Raw genomic sequence first — 16,718 nt, 5'->3', positions numbered from 1 at the left:
GAGTTTGTTTCATCTGTCATCCTTCCCTAGTAGCAATACACACTAGGAGTCAAAACCACACCTTTAAACCAGCGGAGTGGCACCTGTAAAATGTTCGGTAATGCTGTCCTGATCCCCTGTAAAGCACTGCCACGTCCTTCAGGCAACGATGGCTGCGTTTTGTGTCTTTCTCAATCAGAGTGATATTTCTAACACATCACCAGTCCCCGGAAGAGGTGTTTCAACCTGTGTGGAGCCGAGCTGTGCAACATCGCCGCATCGGAGTGGGGGGAAACAACTGGGGAAATGTTTTATGTTCACACCCTTCCCCGGAGGTGGGCCTGTGTCCAGAATGTGCCGTAAAACACGCAGGAATGCTGCTGGTCAGGAACACACTCGTAATTCTTATGCCCCTCTTTCCAAAAGACACCTTTCTTCATTTCATTGTTTTAAAACCGCAGCATGTTTGCATTACCCTCTGTGGAAATTACATCTAAAAATGACTTTGTAGTTTCTTTTTTTAGTGTTGCAAGTGGAGCAGGGGGTTGCTCTTGCTTTGTTTAGTTTCCCTAAATCCCTCTCACCGTAACAGCCAGGGGCTTCTTTTTCCCTTTTATTCTCCTAGGGCCCGATTCAATAAATATACATCCGGCCCCTTTCCCAGGCATCGTCTGGCTTAATGAAATTGTGCTAGGCACTTCCAAGACAAGGATGTTTATTTTTCTCCGCTGATTTGGTTAGGCTGGCCTAGGCCCCGCGTGCCCGCAGAGCTGCTCCATAAAGAGACCCTTGTGATTGCGTGGGGACACCGTGTCAGCCAGCGAGCGCCTGCGCTCACTCAACACGGGGATTCTCTTACTTCAGAGTTGGGCGGGCGGCTGTGTTTTCTATATCCAACACACAGGGAAAAAAAAAAAAAAGCACACTGAGAGCACGGTGTTAAGGTGCGAAAGTCAAGCGCTCGCAAGGCAGATATGGCTAGAACTGTCTGGAGAGCAGGCTTAATTCATCTGTTTATGTGAGCACATTATTGAAACTCTCCTATTTTTGTGCAGTCCCGTGCTTGTTTTTAAGTTATGGCATTTTCGAGCTTTTGCCAGAACTTTCCACCTTCACAACGTGTTTCTCCACGGAGATCCATCACCCTTGGAGATACTGGGGCCTGTTCCTGGTTGCTGTGGTGAGTTCAGAGGTGTAGACATTGCCATAGTGGACACAGAGAGCCATTTATCACTTACAGAATCATTGAGGTTGCCAAAGACCCTTAAGATCACTATGTCCAGTCATCAGCTAACGTTACCCAGCCCACCACTAAGCCATGGCCCTAAGCAGCATGTCCAGGGACGGGAACTCCACCACTCTCTGGGCAGCCCCTTCCAATGCCTGACCGCTCTTGGTGAAGAATTTCTTCCTGATATCCAATCTAAGCTTCTCCTCGATGATGTTTTCTTCATATCCCGCTTTCCTCCTACTTACGTTGTCCTCAGCTTCTTCAACTACGGCCCTGCTTTGAGAAGAGGTGGTCTTGCTGCTTTCAGTTAGATTTGCTTCCTAGTTTGCTCAGGAGGAAACGTTTGATGGTTATCAATAAGTATGATTTCTTTCACGTTAGGTTCTCCTCATTTTAGATCTGCAAAACTCTATCAAATACTTCCATCTGGGCAGCTCCTCTATTCAGCTGAGGATGGAGGCAGTTCAGCAAATTCTAGTCCACTGAAAGAACAGGTGAAACCAATTGACTAACTGTAACTTTGCACAAACTTTTGACATTTTTGCCTAGGTGCTTACCTACAGAATCACACAGATTCGGTGAGGAAGTTCCCACACTCAATGCTTTCGGCAATGGTACTCCCAAAGTGAAGGACAGATATTCCCATTCCCAGCAGAAATTGTGTCATGGTCTCTTCTTTCCTCTGTATGGTGGATGAAGTTTGGTCACATTTGAGCCAAAGCAAGGGGAAGGTTCAGCTCATAGTGACTTGGAGAAGGCTGCAGAGAAGTGTGTTAAAAATGTTGGGTGTTAGAAATGAACTTTTCCCCATCTCTTAGAGTGGCTATCTTTCTTCCTGCTCTTACTTTTCTTTTAGGTATTTCTTCCACACCATCATGAAAGAAGCTGTCAGAGGACAAAGAAGAGAAAAAAAATAGATTTCTAGTTTGATTGGAATACTTTGGCCTGCTCCATACACCTAATGGAAAGTCAAAATGCATAAAAACACAGCTTATGCATTGGTCTTCTCCATGGAGACAGCCATGTTAATGTATGTTAAGGCAGATCCGCAGCACTATTAGCTTTCTGCACTTCTATAAATTCATTCCAGGATCTTAGCAGACATTAAGTAACCTATTTGATGCCTTCTTGGTGATTACAGCCCCAATCCTAATGACAACTCTGGATGCTATGATTAAGTTCTCCTCCCATCTCTCATTGCTGTTTTTTGTTGCAGTTCCTTGTTAATATATATCTTCATGTCCACTTTAGAAACTACATAAATGCCACAGAAAACTGTTGAGCTCTGAAAAAAAAAAAAAAAAAAAAAAAAGAAAAAGAAAAAGAAAAAGAAAAAGAAAAAGAAAAAGAAAAAGAAAAAGAAAAAGAAAAAAGGGAAAGAGGGGATTTCCCCCCTCCTTTTCCCATAGATATCACCAGGGCAACTTGACTGCAGTATTCACTAAAGATTGAAGTTTTGGGCTTAGATCCAGGAAGAGAGAAGTTTTATAGACTGAGCTAAGTGTGAATTACTGTATTGCCTGTTCCTTTTCCTTTTCCTTTCCCTTTCCCTTTCCCTTTCCCTTTCCCTTTCCCTTTCCCCTCCCCTCCCCTCTCCTTTCTCTTCCTTTTTCCCTTCCCTTCCCTAGCTGAAAACACAGAGAAATACTGGCTGAATGGCCACATGTTAATGAACATGGTGGTGTGGTTAAACTACCTGCCCACAGCTGACAATTCCTCAGAAAGTATTTTCTTTGCATATAGATGTTTTTTTAGTTTTTCATTTCTTTAGTGTCAGGAGTTGGAGAAAAGGTCTTGTCTAATAATCCAGGAAGTGTCTGTCTGCTGTGTTGGACTGGTATTTTTAGATCCTGGAAGCTCTCCTTGAGAGAGTAACAGGTCCCAGTTGCTGGGTGGATCCGGTTTCAAGTGGCTCGGGATCATTTCCTAGGTCCTGCACAAATGCTAACATGTTTGCAAAGTTGACGTTTTTCCATTGCTCTCACTTAGTGATACAGATTTACAACAGCCTGTACTTCTGCACAAGAGCTTCTGGGACACCTATAGATGCCCTGTACCAGCCATCCCTGGCTCAGGGACCAGGGACTCTCCTCCTCTCCGTTCCCTCTGGCACTGAGGATTCAAATACACAGGCAGAAGTGAGGGTGTGTTTCAAGCACTCAGAGAGTGACTGTGGGCCACAAGGAGTTGCCCTAGGAACTGCCCTAGAAGGAGGCTGGGTTTGGTGAGAGCCGCTTTCCTGGCAAAGCTTCTGCAACTCTGAGTGTGTCTTGCTATACCAACTGCACTATGGTCTTGAATCATGAGAACAGCTTCTCTACAGTAAAGACAACTGTAAATCATCTAGATGGTTGTCGTGGTGCCTCAATGTCTCTGTTTATGGTTGCAAAGATAAGCAGAAATAGGGGCAAGGAGTCTTTTTCGGGGTACGGCTTGGAGAAGCTGATCACCACGAAGGACAATAATACTTGTGCATGGTAATGAAGATGCTATTCCCTGCTGATTTATCTGTTGGGCCAGATGTGTTACACAAACAGAGAACAAAACTTAGAAATGGGGGTGGGCGTAAATCAAACCAATACAAGAACGTGGAGGCAGCTGAACTTGTTGATAAGAAAGCAGGACAGACATCCTGTTGTCCCGACAAGATAACCGAACAGATGTCTCTCTTAAAACACCCACAGGAATGGTGAGGAGCTCTCCCCCTTCAAGGTTTGAAAACTTACAACAAAATTGACCCTTAGGTTGACTCTCCTCGATAATAAGTTAGGAATGTGATGAATACACACGTGCTACACCTTTAAATATGTATTCGTTTCTCTCTTTGGTGTGCATGTTTGGTGGAGAGATCCCCCATGCAGCCAGCGCTGCACCGGGGGGAATTCCTGCCCGACATATCTCATTGGTGTGTCCAGTTACTCAGTCGGATTTCTCGGCATCAGCCTGATTCAGGGACCTTCTTCCTTTGACCACGTCTAAACCTCCCCTCATTCTGCAGCCATTTCCCCACGCCCTGTCACAGCAGCCTCTAAAAGACGGTCTCCCTCCTTCTCGCGGCCACGCAGGGCACTGAGAACCCCAGGTGAGGCGGATCCGTCCCTGCTGCCCGCGCTTTGTCTGGGACGCGGCCCTCAGCATGGCGGCCGCGCAGGAGCTCTGAGGGAGGAATCTCTCCCCGCTCGGCACCGCCTCCTCCGGTCGGGGAAGCGGCGGCGGGCGCCAATCAGACCGGGCTGGGGAAGGGAGGGCCGTGGCGGCGGAGGCCGCGATGTGAGCCGGGCGTCTGCGGGCGGATGGCCGAGGGCAGTCCCCTCAGCGGCGGGGCCGCCCCGAGCGGCGGTGGCGGTGGTGGGGAAGCGGCGGGCGGCTTCGGCGCTCCGGGCGGTCCCGCAGGTAACGTGAAGCATCCGCGGGGCGGCCCGAAGGGTGAGCCCGGAAAGTGCTCGGGTTTCAAGCCCAGCGTCCCCTTGTATGCAGCGCAGGTCGGAATCTGAAGGAGTGGCTGAGGGAGCAGTTCTGCGATCAGCCCCTGGAGCGCTGCGAGGACACCAGGCTGCACGATGCAGCCTACGTGGGGGACCTGCCCACGCTGAAGAGCTTGCTGGAGGAGGAGAGCTTCCAGAGGTGAGGGGAGATGGGACCAGGTGACGGCCTCAAGTTGCACCAGGGTTGGATGTTAGGAGTGATTTCATCTCAGAAAGAGCAATGGGGCGTTGGCACCGAGGTGGTGGGTTCACCATCTGTCACGCTCCAATATAAAGGAGACGAGGTTTTTATATGTATGCCTCATGGGTCAAATGTTAGCCCAACCAGTTTATTACAATTACTAGTTGCTTAGGGATATGGGGAAGGGAAGGTGGGCGATAGAAAAGAGAGGAAAAACAAGGAGACTTGGCAGAAAGCAAGAGAGAGAGCATCACCGCCGTGGATCCAGCGAGATCCATTGATCAGGAGGAACTCGTCACCGTGGGGGATGGGAGAAAGCCGGAAAGCTCCGCAGCAAGCAGGCACCGTGGGGTTGGGGTGTCTTCCAAAGAGGTTTTCCCCTCAGGGATGTCTCTTCTTCAAAGTCTTCGGTTTAGTGGTGCTGAGAAAACCGACCGAGCAACTTGACACACCAATGAGATATGTCAAGCAGGAATTCCCTCTGACAGCCCTGGGTACATGGGGGATTGCCCCACCAAACATGCACACCAAAGAGAGAAACGGATTCGTATTTAAAGGTGTAGCACGTGCATATTCATCACATTCCTAACTCTTATTATCGAGGAGATTCAACCTAAGGGTCAGTTTTGCTGTAAATTTTCAAACCTTGAAGGGGGAGAGCTCCTCACCATTCCTGTGGGTGTTTTAAGAGAGACATCTGTTTGGTTATCTTGTTGGGACAACAGGATGTCTGTCCTGCTTTCTTATCAACAAGTTCAGCTGCCTCCACGTTCTTGTATTGGTTTGATTTACGCCCACCCCCATTTCTACGTTTTGTTCTCTGTTTGTGTAACACATCTGGCCCAACAGATAAATCAGCAGGGAATAGCATCTTCATTACCATGCACAAGTATTATTGTCCTTCGTGGTGATCAGCTTCTCCAAGCCGTACCCCAAAAAAGACTCCTTGCCCCTATTTCTGCTTATCTTTGCAACCATAAACAGAGACATTGAGGCACCACGACAACCATCTAGATGATGTGCAGTTGTCAGTTAGAGTCTTATAACCAGAAAGGCCTCGAGCTTTGAGACTACAAAAGTAAAAACAGTTTCTGTCCTTCACACCATCCCTGCAGGTGTACCAGAACCGTGGAGACGTGAGTCACGATAGGATGGGTTGGGGTTGGAGGTCTTTTCCAACCTGAATGATCCTCCCTCTCCTCCCAGCAGCCTTCTCCTTTTTCACACCGTTCCCACTGGTAGAAGCAGTGTGCCGTTTCTGCAGGAGCTGTGCCTGGTGGGAGGCAGCTCTGCTCACACTCAGCCCTTTGTTATTCTCACTGGAGGCAAATCTTTGTGAACTTGCAGCATCCATGCACAAACTCCTTTTGGATCACGATGGAAATAGAATACCGTGACAATAGTCTACATATAATGAGAAAAACATACAAAAGGGTTTACAATCAAATGTAAACCTGAAACACCCTCTGTTACAAAGTCTGCCTTGTGCTGAGTCTCTGACCATGGGGATGGTTAATTAATTTTACTGCAATATGCAGAAAAATGCTTAGAGTGCACAATGTTTGCTAGCCTTAAAAAAGAAAGCTGTCATTTCAGCAAAAAATGAGAATGAGCCAGCCCTTTCTTCTGTCACCTAGGCAGCTCTTCTGGGCCTCTTTGGTTCCTTGGTCTGAGTTTTGCCTTGTTTTTGCTGGGGCAGCCCTTTGAGAGAGCGAGCTAACCCTGCTATCCTTCTCTGCAGGAAACAGCCATGTTTGGCAGGACGTGCAGCACCATTACACAGGTGGTGGAGCAAACAGCAAACTGTTGTCTTTGAATAGGGAATGGTTAAGAGTGAAAAAGACCTCCGAGATGATCAAGTTTACCTGTTGACACATGACCACTGATGTGATACTGGGTGTGGGATGCCCAAAACTGTTAGGGAGCACTTCTGTCACGAGACGTTACTGCTGAGGGCTCAGTACAGGGTTTATTTTACTCCTAAAACATGACTGAAGGAAAAAAAGCAAGCAACATTGTGGCATTGGTCTCTTAGCCAGTTGCCTTTAGTGCAGTGTATGAAAGGATAGAGTGAGCAAATCCACCACTGCTCTGGCTAAAGGGCGCTTCGGCCAACCTGTGCTGGCCTAAAATAAATCCTTTCCTCTTGGCACATTGCTTCTGCCGCAGCACTCACAGGGATTTACAAAGAGCTGGGGACTGAGGCCTGGATGTTTGAGATTTATGGGGCTAACCTGAGGTCCGGATTACTGTACTGAGTGTGACAAGTAGTACGAGTGATTTCAGAGGGGATCCAAGCAGCTTCCAGCCAGACAAGTCTTACATAAATTGAGTAAAAGCTCTTCTGCCAATAGGCTGTCTAACAAGGATGCCAATGGTCTTTTCATAAATAGACTGTTCTGTTTAGCATGGCATCCCTCTCCAAGCCAGCTCCTTCCTTGCTGGCAGGGCTGTGTTTGAGCTGTTTTGAGCTTCCCTGGATTTGCATTTATATCATTCCATGGTGCCAGTCTGAGCGTTGAGCCCATATTGCAGGCACGCCACATGCACAGCACCTGCAGCAGTGGAGGCAGGGGCTTTTCAGAGCCACTGTAAAGCCCCCAAAGCGTGGTGGAAAACATGAGGGGTGGTGTTAGGGGCTCTCCTCCGGGTCTGGGGGAGGTGTGGTGGCAGAAGGTGACTGGAGAGCTCTTGACCACATGTTTCTCCTGCCGACACCAGCCGGATCAATGAGAAGTCGGTGTGGTGCTGTGGCTGGCTGCCCTGCACTCCTCTGCGCATTGCTGCCACCGCTGGCCACGGCCCCTGTGTCGACTTCCTCCTCCAGAAAGGGGCTGAGATCGACCTGGTGGATGTGAAGGGGCAGACCGCCCTCTACGTGGCCGTGGTCAACGGGCACCTCGAGTGTGCCAAGATCCTGCTGGAAGCTGGAGCTGATCCCAATGGCAGCCGGCACCATCGCAGCACTCCTGTCTACCACGCCGCACGTGTGGGCCGGGCAGACATCCTCCAGGAGCTAATCAGGTGAGAAATGTGGCCCGGAGTTGATCCCGATGGGGAAGGGAATGGCTTTGCCTTGCTTTCTTTCTTCCTTTGGATCTTTCCTCTTTGAGGCTTGGGGTATCACCTGCTTGGCAAAGCTGGACTGCTGATGGGATAAGTTCCTGAAAGAGTGTTAGGTGTCTTTCACTTTGCTTGGGCCTGGTGACAGATCCTGTTTTTTCATCCACTGTTGAGTCTAGCAGAGCACCTTCCCCTTTAGCTTCTGTCTTAACTGCTTGGTTCCTGCTACTTCCCAGTAGCAGGGCTCTGTGCCCTTCCCAGGGCTCTGTGCCCCTGTTGCTCGTGGGATGGATCACCCACCCAGCCAGAAAGCATCTTTGCTTAGTTCTGCTGCTCTGAACACTTTCTGTCCTTGGGAACAAAGGCAGCACAGTTCTTGGCTGCCAAGCCCATGCCCTAGCACCAAACCAGCAGGGAGTGGGGGTCCAGCAGAAGGCTGTGTAAGCTTGAGTCTCCTTCATTTGGCGTGCCATGATACATCCTGTCTTCTAAATTGGAAGCTGTTCGTACAAGGGACCGTGCTGAGATACTATACAAGCCTTTGATGCCAAATAATAGTGGATTATAGGGGGGGAATACAGGTTGTAGAAGGGACTAGTAGAAGAAGAGAGTTTATTTGGATTCACAGGGAAACACTCTCCAAGGAATCCCTTCAATGACTGTAACTGCTAGAAAATAACAACGGAAAGGAATTTTGCTTGCAGGCAAATTAATTTTCACACAGTGCAGCTTTTAGGAAGCTGAGAAGTAGAAAGAAGGGAGGGAAACTGTTGAAGACTGAGAGAAGGATGTCTCCATTGCCACACGCTTGTTGGTACGGGGTTCAGCATACCTGCTGCATTCCCAGGAGTCTCCCCTGATGTCCACTACATCAGGGTGAAACGTAGCAAATGGTCTTTGAGCACACGGAGAGCTGATGCAGTGATTTATGCATCTGCTCCTCGGGAATACCTTGCCAGCAATATTAAAAGCAAGATTTTTGGAAAACATTCAGGATTAAAAATTAACTGGAGTTTGTCCAATGCCTTTTTATTAGATGATGTCTCTCCCAGGGCTGCTAAGCTAATACTAAATTGTCAGATTGCCCAAAATTCCACGCATCTCGGGGCAGGGATCTCACAGATCTCTTCGAGGTTGCTTGCTTTAAAATGCAGTCTTGAGTTACAGAGCTCGCTCGGAGGTTTTCAGAAATGTTCATCTAAAGGATTCAGCAGAGGAAATGTGATGAGGAGGACGCTTTTACTGAGGCATGAGGAAGTCATTCAGAATATTCAGCTTGAGAGAGCCTCAGTGTTGTGAAATGAAAGCCCAACCAGTCAGGGTTGCTGCAGGTGCCTGAACATCACCTGGTTCAGTCATAAGTCGGGATTCCTGCACCCTGCCACCTGAACCAGCTAACCAAGAGATAACTAATATCCACTGATACTAAATACGTATGTAGCTGTGGAATGGAGATCCCTTTTATGAGGCAGCTGGCAGAAATATTTGCCATTCTATTTCCTGACAGCTTGTTGTGGAGTCGGCCGTCAAGCTGTATTTGCTGCACATCTGAGGGCAGACCTCAGTTTCCTTAAGGGAAAAAATGTGCAAAAAGCAGCAAAAAAAAGCAAGCTGGCAAATCCCACCAGTGCCTTAGACTCTGAAAAAAAAGCAGAATTCTGTGTTTTGGTGAAGTGGGGGACTGCGAAGAGAAATGTTGACAGCAGTAATGAAAAGGCAAGAGGCTGCAGTGAAGGTCAGACTGCTGTGTAGTCAGAACTGTGGCCGTAGGAGGCAGCGGCCCCATAGCCATCCTGTGAATGTCCCATAGTAGCACGGATGATCCCGTTCAACTGGTTGTGTAGTCTGATTTTAAGTGACAAGTTTCCCCAGCCCTTGCTCTCCATGTGCTTAATTTAAATGGGATGTAGAATCATGGAGTATCCCGAGTTGGAAGGGACCCATAAGTGTCTTCACATCCAACTTGACTATTCCAATCCTCTGAACTGAAGCCCTTGGTTAAATATTTAATGGGTAGGGAGCAGCCTCTAGTGGGATCAGCAAGAGACATGTTTGCAGTGAGGAAGAATTTGTCCCCAGGTGGTTTCCTTATTTGTTTTTTATTAACTGCAGGGAGGAATATTGTGTGATATCTAGGAAGACAGCAAATCTAGTTTCCTGAATTCACCATTTGGAGAGGGGAACTGGTGGCTGAAGGAATGTTTTATTCCTGTGTGGGGAAGAAACAGGGCTTTGCTTCATCTATAATAACTGCAATTAAAACCGGTTATGCCTCAGGGGATTGTGTTGTCTTCCTCCTTGTTCCAGCCCAAGCTGCACGTGAAGCAGATGGGGAGCTGTGGTGTCCTGCTGCTTGGGTGTTACCCAGCCTGGGGGAAATAAATGCTAGTTTCTGCAGTCTCTCTTTTGTGCAGCATTACAGTTTTTCAAATTCCATGCTTTTCTAGAGGGGGGACAGCTGACCTTTTTGCTCCCATTTTTTTGGCTGCCTTCTTCATTTCCCTCCCCCCAAATAAAAAGAATCAAAGCCAATACGCCTTGTTTTCTGCTCTTTGAAACCTACAGCCGCCCATATTCCCTGGAAAGAAGTATGCCACTGCTGCTACTTTCTGTCCCATGATGATGCTGATTTCCTTTGAGCTGGGCTTTCCACCTCAGCAAGCTGGCACCTGCTTTGCTTTGGCCACAGAGCAGTTGAGAGACCATGACCCCACGCAGCAAATATGTGAAGTCTTAACTTTCCTCTGGGTTAGCGTGAGGCCTGAGCCATTTGCAAAAGACTTGAGGGGTTTTCTGCTGCAGCTTCTGAGGTCCCTGCTTCGCACCCAGAGTGAACTGTAATCTCTTATGCATTGTCTGACGTTATATATAACCTGTACATTGAGCCATGCAAGATGGATGGGGAGAGCAGAAACTCTGACAGCCATTATTTTATGTTTTCCTACATGCTCAGAATTGGCAGGGCACGTCCCTTCAGCTGAGATAAACACGAGAGGAAAAGTCTTGCTTTGACTCTGAAGGGATTTTTGATGGGATTTCAACCATCCAAGTTTCTTCGGGAGCAGGATTTATCATACGTATTTCACTGCTGAGCACTGATTTCTGTTTCCATTTCCCTGCTGTTTGTGACAGGCAGATCAATTGCTTGCATTGCTTTTTGGCCTGTTTTATACTGGTGGGGAAGTTACTTCACTGCATCTCTTCAACTGAGTCATTTGGAAACATCCCTTGCTTCCCAGCCAGCCCGTTAGCATCCAACATTACGTGCTGCTGGCTCAGGGCTAAGCTGTTCCTTGTGCCAAAGCTGTGCTTGGCACATCCTTCAGGAGGGTGAGGGAAGGTGTCTTTCAGCTGATTTCTCCTCTGTCTTGAGCCTGGGCTATTTCTGGCAGCAAGACAGCTTTGCTTCTTGAAGATCAGACCATGTTGGATATGACAACCCTGCTTGTGTCCCTGGAAGAGAAGCATTACAGAAAGGTCCACTGAATTAACTTTGGAGGTAAACGGGTGAAATTGCTTGAAGTCAGTTTGCAGACAGCCTTCTTTAGAAGCAGCATTGCCTTAATGTGACTTTTTTTTTCCCCATGCTTTGTCATTGAATGACAAGAAGTTAGCCAGGCCCTCGTGGGGGTAAGTGGTCGTTGGGTGGTGGGCTCAGATGAACCAAAGACAGCCAGCCCAGGTGGTTGTTTGTCCTCTTGTTGTCCTCTGCCATTCTCACAGTCGTTTTGTTCCCCTGGGCTGCTAGTCATGCTGATGTTGCCCTTGTTTCCAAATGATTACTACTCTCCCTTCTAGATACGGTGCAGATGTGGACGTGAATCACCACCTCGCTTCTCGGGTCTCCAGCCCCTCCTTGCGGCCTCTCACCACTCTGGTGGTCTGTCCACTATACATCAGTGCTGCCTACCACAACCTTCAATGCTTCAGGCTGCTGCTCCAGGCCGGGGCCAACCCAGATTTTAATTGCTGTGGGCCCATCAACATCCAGGGCTTCTCCCGGGGCTCACCGGTGTGCGTGATGGACGCTGTCCTGCGGCACGGCTGTGAAGCGGCGTTCATCCACCTCTTGATTGACTTTGGAGCCAACCTGAACCTGGTGAAGGTGGAGGCTTTGGAATTTGACTCCACAGGAAGGGTCAAAGTCAACCCTGAGGCTCTGCAAGTCTTCAAAGAAGCACGGGGTGAGTGGCTTTGGTCACTGTAGTGACTCTGGTTTTATCTATCTATGGATTCATAATTCCTTGGCGCTGATAACCCCAACGGCCCCCTTATTCCCAAGTAGACTCTTTTACTCTTGTTACATTCTGCAGTTTTCACCTGATGTTTTCCCTCTTGAGTCCTTCAGCTACCAGTAATCCCTGTCTCCTCAGTCCAACCTCTGTAACTTTACCTTTTACAATCTTTCTCCCACCTCTTTTCCATTGCCTGGTGTCCTTAACTGCCTAAGGGAAGGTTAGGGAGGAGGGTGATATCAGAGCTGGGATTTGGGTCTGCAAATCACAATCAGGCATATCCTGTCAAACCCAGTTCTCCAGAGCCATACAGATGTGTCCTCACTATTCTTGAGTGACCCTGTGCTCAAGGGGTAGCTGTGTCTGAGCAGGCTTCTTGGGAAATAAAGATGCAACGAGAAAAAAGAACTCAAATGGTGGAAAAGGGTGGAAGAAAGTGGGGAAGCAAATGAGTTACAGAAGTAAGCCTTAGCCTCCAGTCTGAATATGCCTTAATTTACCTGATATTTCTTTCCTTTATAACAAAAGCAGCATTGCTTCAGTGTGCACCCTACTTCCAGCAGGGGCAGTACCTCATCAAACCATCAGGCTCATCTGGTGAAGGCCAGGGCTTTGAACCAGCATCCAAAGAGGGGTTTCCCTCTTGAACTCCAGACCAGGGAAATTCAAAAGAGTTTCAGGGTGTGGGATCCAATTGCCAGGCTCCACCCCGAAGTTACTCAGCTTTGCACATACCTTTTCCAAAGCTGCCTGGAATATTGCTGAAAGGAGACACAAATACAGGGGAAGTGGTTTCCATTAAGCCCAGTTTTAGGAGGCACATGTGACTGGATGACAGAGGGATACCCACGAGAGCCTGGGTATCCTGAATCAACACGGACACCACCAACCTCTCATCACAGTGAAGGAAGAGCTCACCATGAACTCAATGGAAGCCATCAAATAAGTGATCAGAGTCCTGAGCTGAGCATCAGTGCTGTTGATTCCCAAGAGATGATTTAGTGCAAAAAGGAAGTCTGCATCTTTTACAATTGAGCAGATCAGTATAAAGCCTCTCACAGCCTTGCTTAGTGTGGACTGGGCAGTGATCTTTTGAACTCCCTCTGGCAGGGACTCGCTTGTAGCCACGGCCCCTTGCAGTTACCCTTTTTACCCTTCCAAACTGCCTGTGTGGCAGCTGTGTGCTCCAAATCCTTGGCCAAAAGGTTTGGCCTCCTTGTAGAGAGAATTTGTGCATGCTCAGCTCTCCAGCACTGCCTTCGTGACGCTGTGCAGGTCATAGCCTTAACATTTGGAAGGGGTAAATAGCTCCTCTGCTGCCAGTCGTAGCTCTGCACAGTTTACTTGCTGTTATCTCCCTCCATCTGTCCCTCAGCAGTTCCTCTCTGCTTTCTCTATTGCAGGCTGCACCCGGAGCCTGTTGTCTCTCTGCCGCATAGCTGTACGAAGAATACTTGGCAAATCTCGTCTGGATCTGATCCATATCCTTCCAGTCCCAGACCCCATTAAACAATTTTTACTTCATGAACACAGTTAAAGGGCGACCGACTCCTTTCTGGGACAGTTTGATTTGCTAAACGAGTGAGCTGACAAAGCCAGGTGCCAATTCTAGCTCTTCACCCCCAAGGGAAATACTGCTTTGCTCATGGAGTGCACGTCATTCCCCGCCCCTGTGGTGTTTCCCTCCAGATTTAGGGTGCAATGGTTTTGTGTGTCTGCACTTAAGCTGCCAGTTAACCTAACTGGTGATCTGTTTGCAACTGGTTGGGCAACGAGGCCACAAGTGTGTGTGGCTGTTACATGAGCAAACACAGTATATCCCATAGCTGTTAGCATATGTCTGTTTGTTACGACTCTACCTCTGTTACTGCTCCGTGTTACACACACCTTGGGTCTCGGAGGCACTTTTGTGTGGCATATGTTCCTCTACTTAAGCCTTTCATTTTCCTGCAGCGTGCGAGAGAGTCTCTCCTTGCCTTGGTAAGGGGATTACAGCAGCACTGTTCTCTTTCTGCTGTCAGTACCTGGCCTATCTCTTCCCTGTGGAGTTTGTGGTTGCTGCTGTAAAAATGGGTATATTTTCTTCTGTCCTCTTCTGGTGTGAAATGCATCAAGTTTCCTGTCCAGTGCCGTGCGTTACTTGGAGAATTGTATCTGTGTCTCTACGTGCTGCAAGGTAGCTGCTGACTTGGCTTTCTTCCTGTAGAGGCCTCGTTGCACAGATGGGAGAGTAGCAGAATATGTAATCCTATCCCATCTGAGTCGTTTCTGCAGACCACCAGACCTGCTGTGGCACGCTGGCCCTCCCTGCAGCACAGTGATGGATGAGACAAGGGTTGGCCAGCCCTCCTCCCAGCTGCCCAGGACACTGCTGTAAATGTGCAAACGAGGAGATGTGGAGAGAAGAAGAAACAGTATTTTCATCCATGGAAACTGATAGTACGCAGCTCATTGCACAGATGGTGTGATGCTTGTGGTTCAGTCACTGCTGCAGTGGTGGTGAGACGAGGACTGTGATACTCAGATGAAGCCTGAACGTAAACCTGAAAGATTTCCAGGGTACTTTCTGGAAAAGCAAGAACCAAACTCATCTGTTTGCTGTAAAAGTAGTTTGAATATTTGAGAATGACCAGGAGTGGAGGGGCTGCTAAATTAAATTGCTGTGCTGCTATGCTGGATGGTGGTTGATGCAATGGCTGTGAATATCTTTGCGTGATTATGGAGAAAAAGACACCAAAAATTACCTCTATGTTCCAGTGAATGGGTGAATAATAGTTCATGAGATGTTTGGTTTTTTTCCAGATGCATCAGTGACTGCAGACTCACAGCTCGCTTCCCGATCCTCCCACTGAGATATTTTTTATGGTGGAGTTTGATAAGCAAAAGCAAACATTTTTTGTATGTTTTTATTAATCTGCTGAAGCACCTTTCCAAGATGCTTTCGCAGAAGGAGGAAGGGCAGGAAGAAATGGAGGCTGTGATGGTTTCCTTTTATTTCTGTTCCGTGGCTGGGCCTGGATGAGCAGTCAGTTGGCCTTATACATTGCTCCACTCATTTATTTCAGCATAAGGTGGCAAAATCTGCACTGCTGAGCACTGCACTGTTGAGAAAAGGCTGAAGTGTGATGGTCACGCTCGCTCACCGTTCAGATACTTCCAAAAATCCTCATCAGAGGAGATCTAATGGCAAGGATCTGTAGCTGTGGGCATGCTTTCAAGGTGAGAAGGCAGAAGTATTGCATTGTTTCCTTTTCAGGCTTGCAGATGGTTTAGGTTTTCACCATACGGGAGGCCAGGGCAGCCCATGAGCATGTTGTGTGCCTGCTTTATGGAAGTGTTAACATGCCTAAAAGATGCAGACAGGTTGTAAAGCCGCTTGTCACCTTGCTGGCAGAGCCATAATGTTTTGCAGGAGCACGGACCAAACGTACTCTCCAGCCTTTAGTGTACAGAGGCAGAAAATGAGGGAGGATGTCTAGAGAAAATGCCATGGCAACAACTTCTTTGGGTCGACTTTTTCACTCCAGTTTTTACTTCTTCACATAGTTTTGCAAACCACTCACACATTAGTGCCTTTTGGGAGGAAGTAACTGGATAAGAGGTGGAAGGCATACGCTCCTCTGGGGAAACCTGGCTCCACCTGGAATGAAAGGCTGAATGAAAGTGTGTATGACAGAGTGGTTCCTGGAAGTTTGGAGAATCTGCTTGATAGAGGCATGATAACTCAGTGCACAGTGTGATGTAGTTAAAGCTAAGCCTCTGCAGATGTACCTGTTACAAGTTTCATTGGAGCTGCCTTCTGTATTGGATCTGCTGTGCCCTTGGTTGACACTGTCCTAATCCCTTCATCCAGTGATGCCTTACTCAGGCCAGCAATTGTAGCCATCCTTCTGTGCTCCATGCCAGAACCATGACTGCCGTGGGGAGTGAGAATTGGAAAGGCACTCTCTTTCCATGTACTGTCAGCATATGGTGCTGATAGGATTCCTTTGTAGGTCCTGTTGGTAAGCTCAAGCTACTGTAAAGGTGGGGGCTTCCACCTCAGTTACTTACCCATTCTTTATTTATGATTTGAAGTGCAGTAATTGTGATGCTCCAGCAGCATGCTGAATTTTGTGCCTAGGGGTATAGTCCTTTTGATCTCAAGTTTAAGGACCGTATCTTCAAATCCAACCAGTGTGGAGTCCAGAGTGTTCCCCTAACCATGAGTACCCCAAGTCCCTGAGATCCTTGAGGTCAGCAGATGGTCCCCACACTCTCACAGCAAACAAGCTTAAAGTTCAACAAACACTTGGGTGCAATCAGACCTTAGAAGTGCAGGAGGCTTTTTTGCAGGACTACCCACTCATCTCCCATCTTAACTGGGGGAGTCCTCCTGCAAAGGTTTCAGCCTTAAACCTAAATAGACTGACTTTTTGAGGGACTGAAGGGAGTCCAGTGCTTTAGAACAGCTCACGTAACATTAAGCTGCAAGTGTGAGGACTGCTGCTGGAGTAGTCCTTGTGGGTGTTGGTTGCTAGGCTACTTAAATCCAGCTTTGCCTA

The 16,718-nt window shown here is 48.0% G+C and overlaps 1 protein-coding gene across 2 annotated transcripts; it reads left to right on the top strand.

The window, feature by feature from the left end:
- The first annotated feature begins 4,485 nt into the window (after positions 1 to 4,485).
- On the top strand, positions 4,486 to 15,817 carry ASB1 (ankyrin repeat and SOCS box containing 1). 2 transcript variants are annotated; one of them, XM_065750787.1, is made up of 6 exons: positions 4,486 to 4,603; positions 4,693 to 4,834; positions 7,598 to 7,900; positions 11,738 to 12,123; positions 13,578 to 13,755; positions 14,977 to 15,817. In XM_065750787.1, the coding sequence occupies exons 1-5, from the start codon at positions 4,504 to 4,506 to the stop codon at positions 13,709 to 13,711; spliced, it is 1,065 nt and encodes a 354-aa protein (XP_065606859.1). In that variant the 5' UTR covers positions 4,486 to 4,503; the 3' UTR covers positions 13,712 to 13,755; positions 14,977 to 15,817. The 2 variants fall into 2 exon arrangements, with proteins under 2 accessions (XP_065606859.1, XP_065606858.1); XM_065750786.1 differs by having other exon boundaries at positions 13,578 to 15,817.
- The last annotated feature ends 901 nt before the right edge of the window (positions 15,818 to 16,718 follow it).

Source organism: Cyrtonyx montezumae, unplaced genomic scaffold (genome assembly GCF_038088225.1).
Source record: "Cyrtonyx montezumae isolate F1298 unplaced genomic scaffold, pur_monq_1.0 scaffold_7, whole genome shotgun sequence".
In the NCBI taxonomy this organism is placed as follows: Eukaryota; Metazoa; Chordata; class Aves; order Galliformes; family Odontophoridae; genus Cyrtonyx; species Cyrtonyx montezumae.
The sequence above is the reverse complement of the archived record's forward strand: the minus strand, read 5'-3'. Positions and strand labels throughout refer to the sequence as shown.

Excerpts from the sequence above, each read along its gene's own strand:
- ASB1 (XM_065750787.1), top strand. The coding sequence starts at position 4,504 with ATGGCCGAGGGCAGTCCCCTCAGCGGCGGGGCCGCCCCGAGCGGCGGT. Across the intron at positions 7,901-11,737 it reads ATCCTCCAGGAGCTAATCAG|ATACGGTGCAGATGTGGACG; the intron begins GTGAGAAATGTG and ends TCTCCCTTCTAG. Across the intron at positions 12,124-13,577 it reads AGTCTTCAAAGAAGCACGGG|GCTGCACCCGGAGCCTGTTG; the intron begins GTGAGTGGCTTT and ends TCTCTATTGCAG.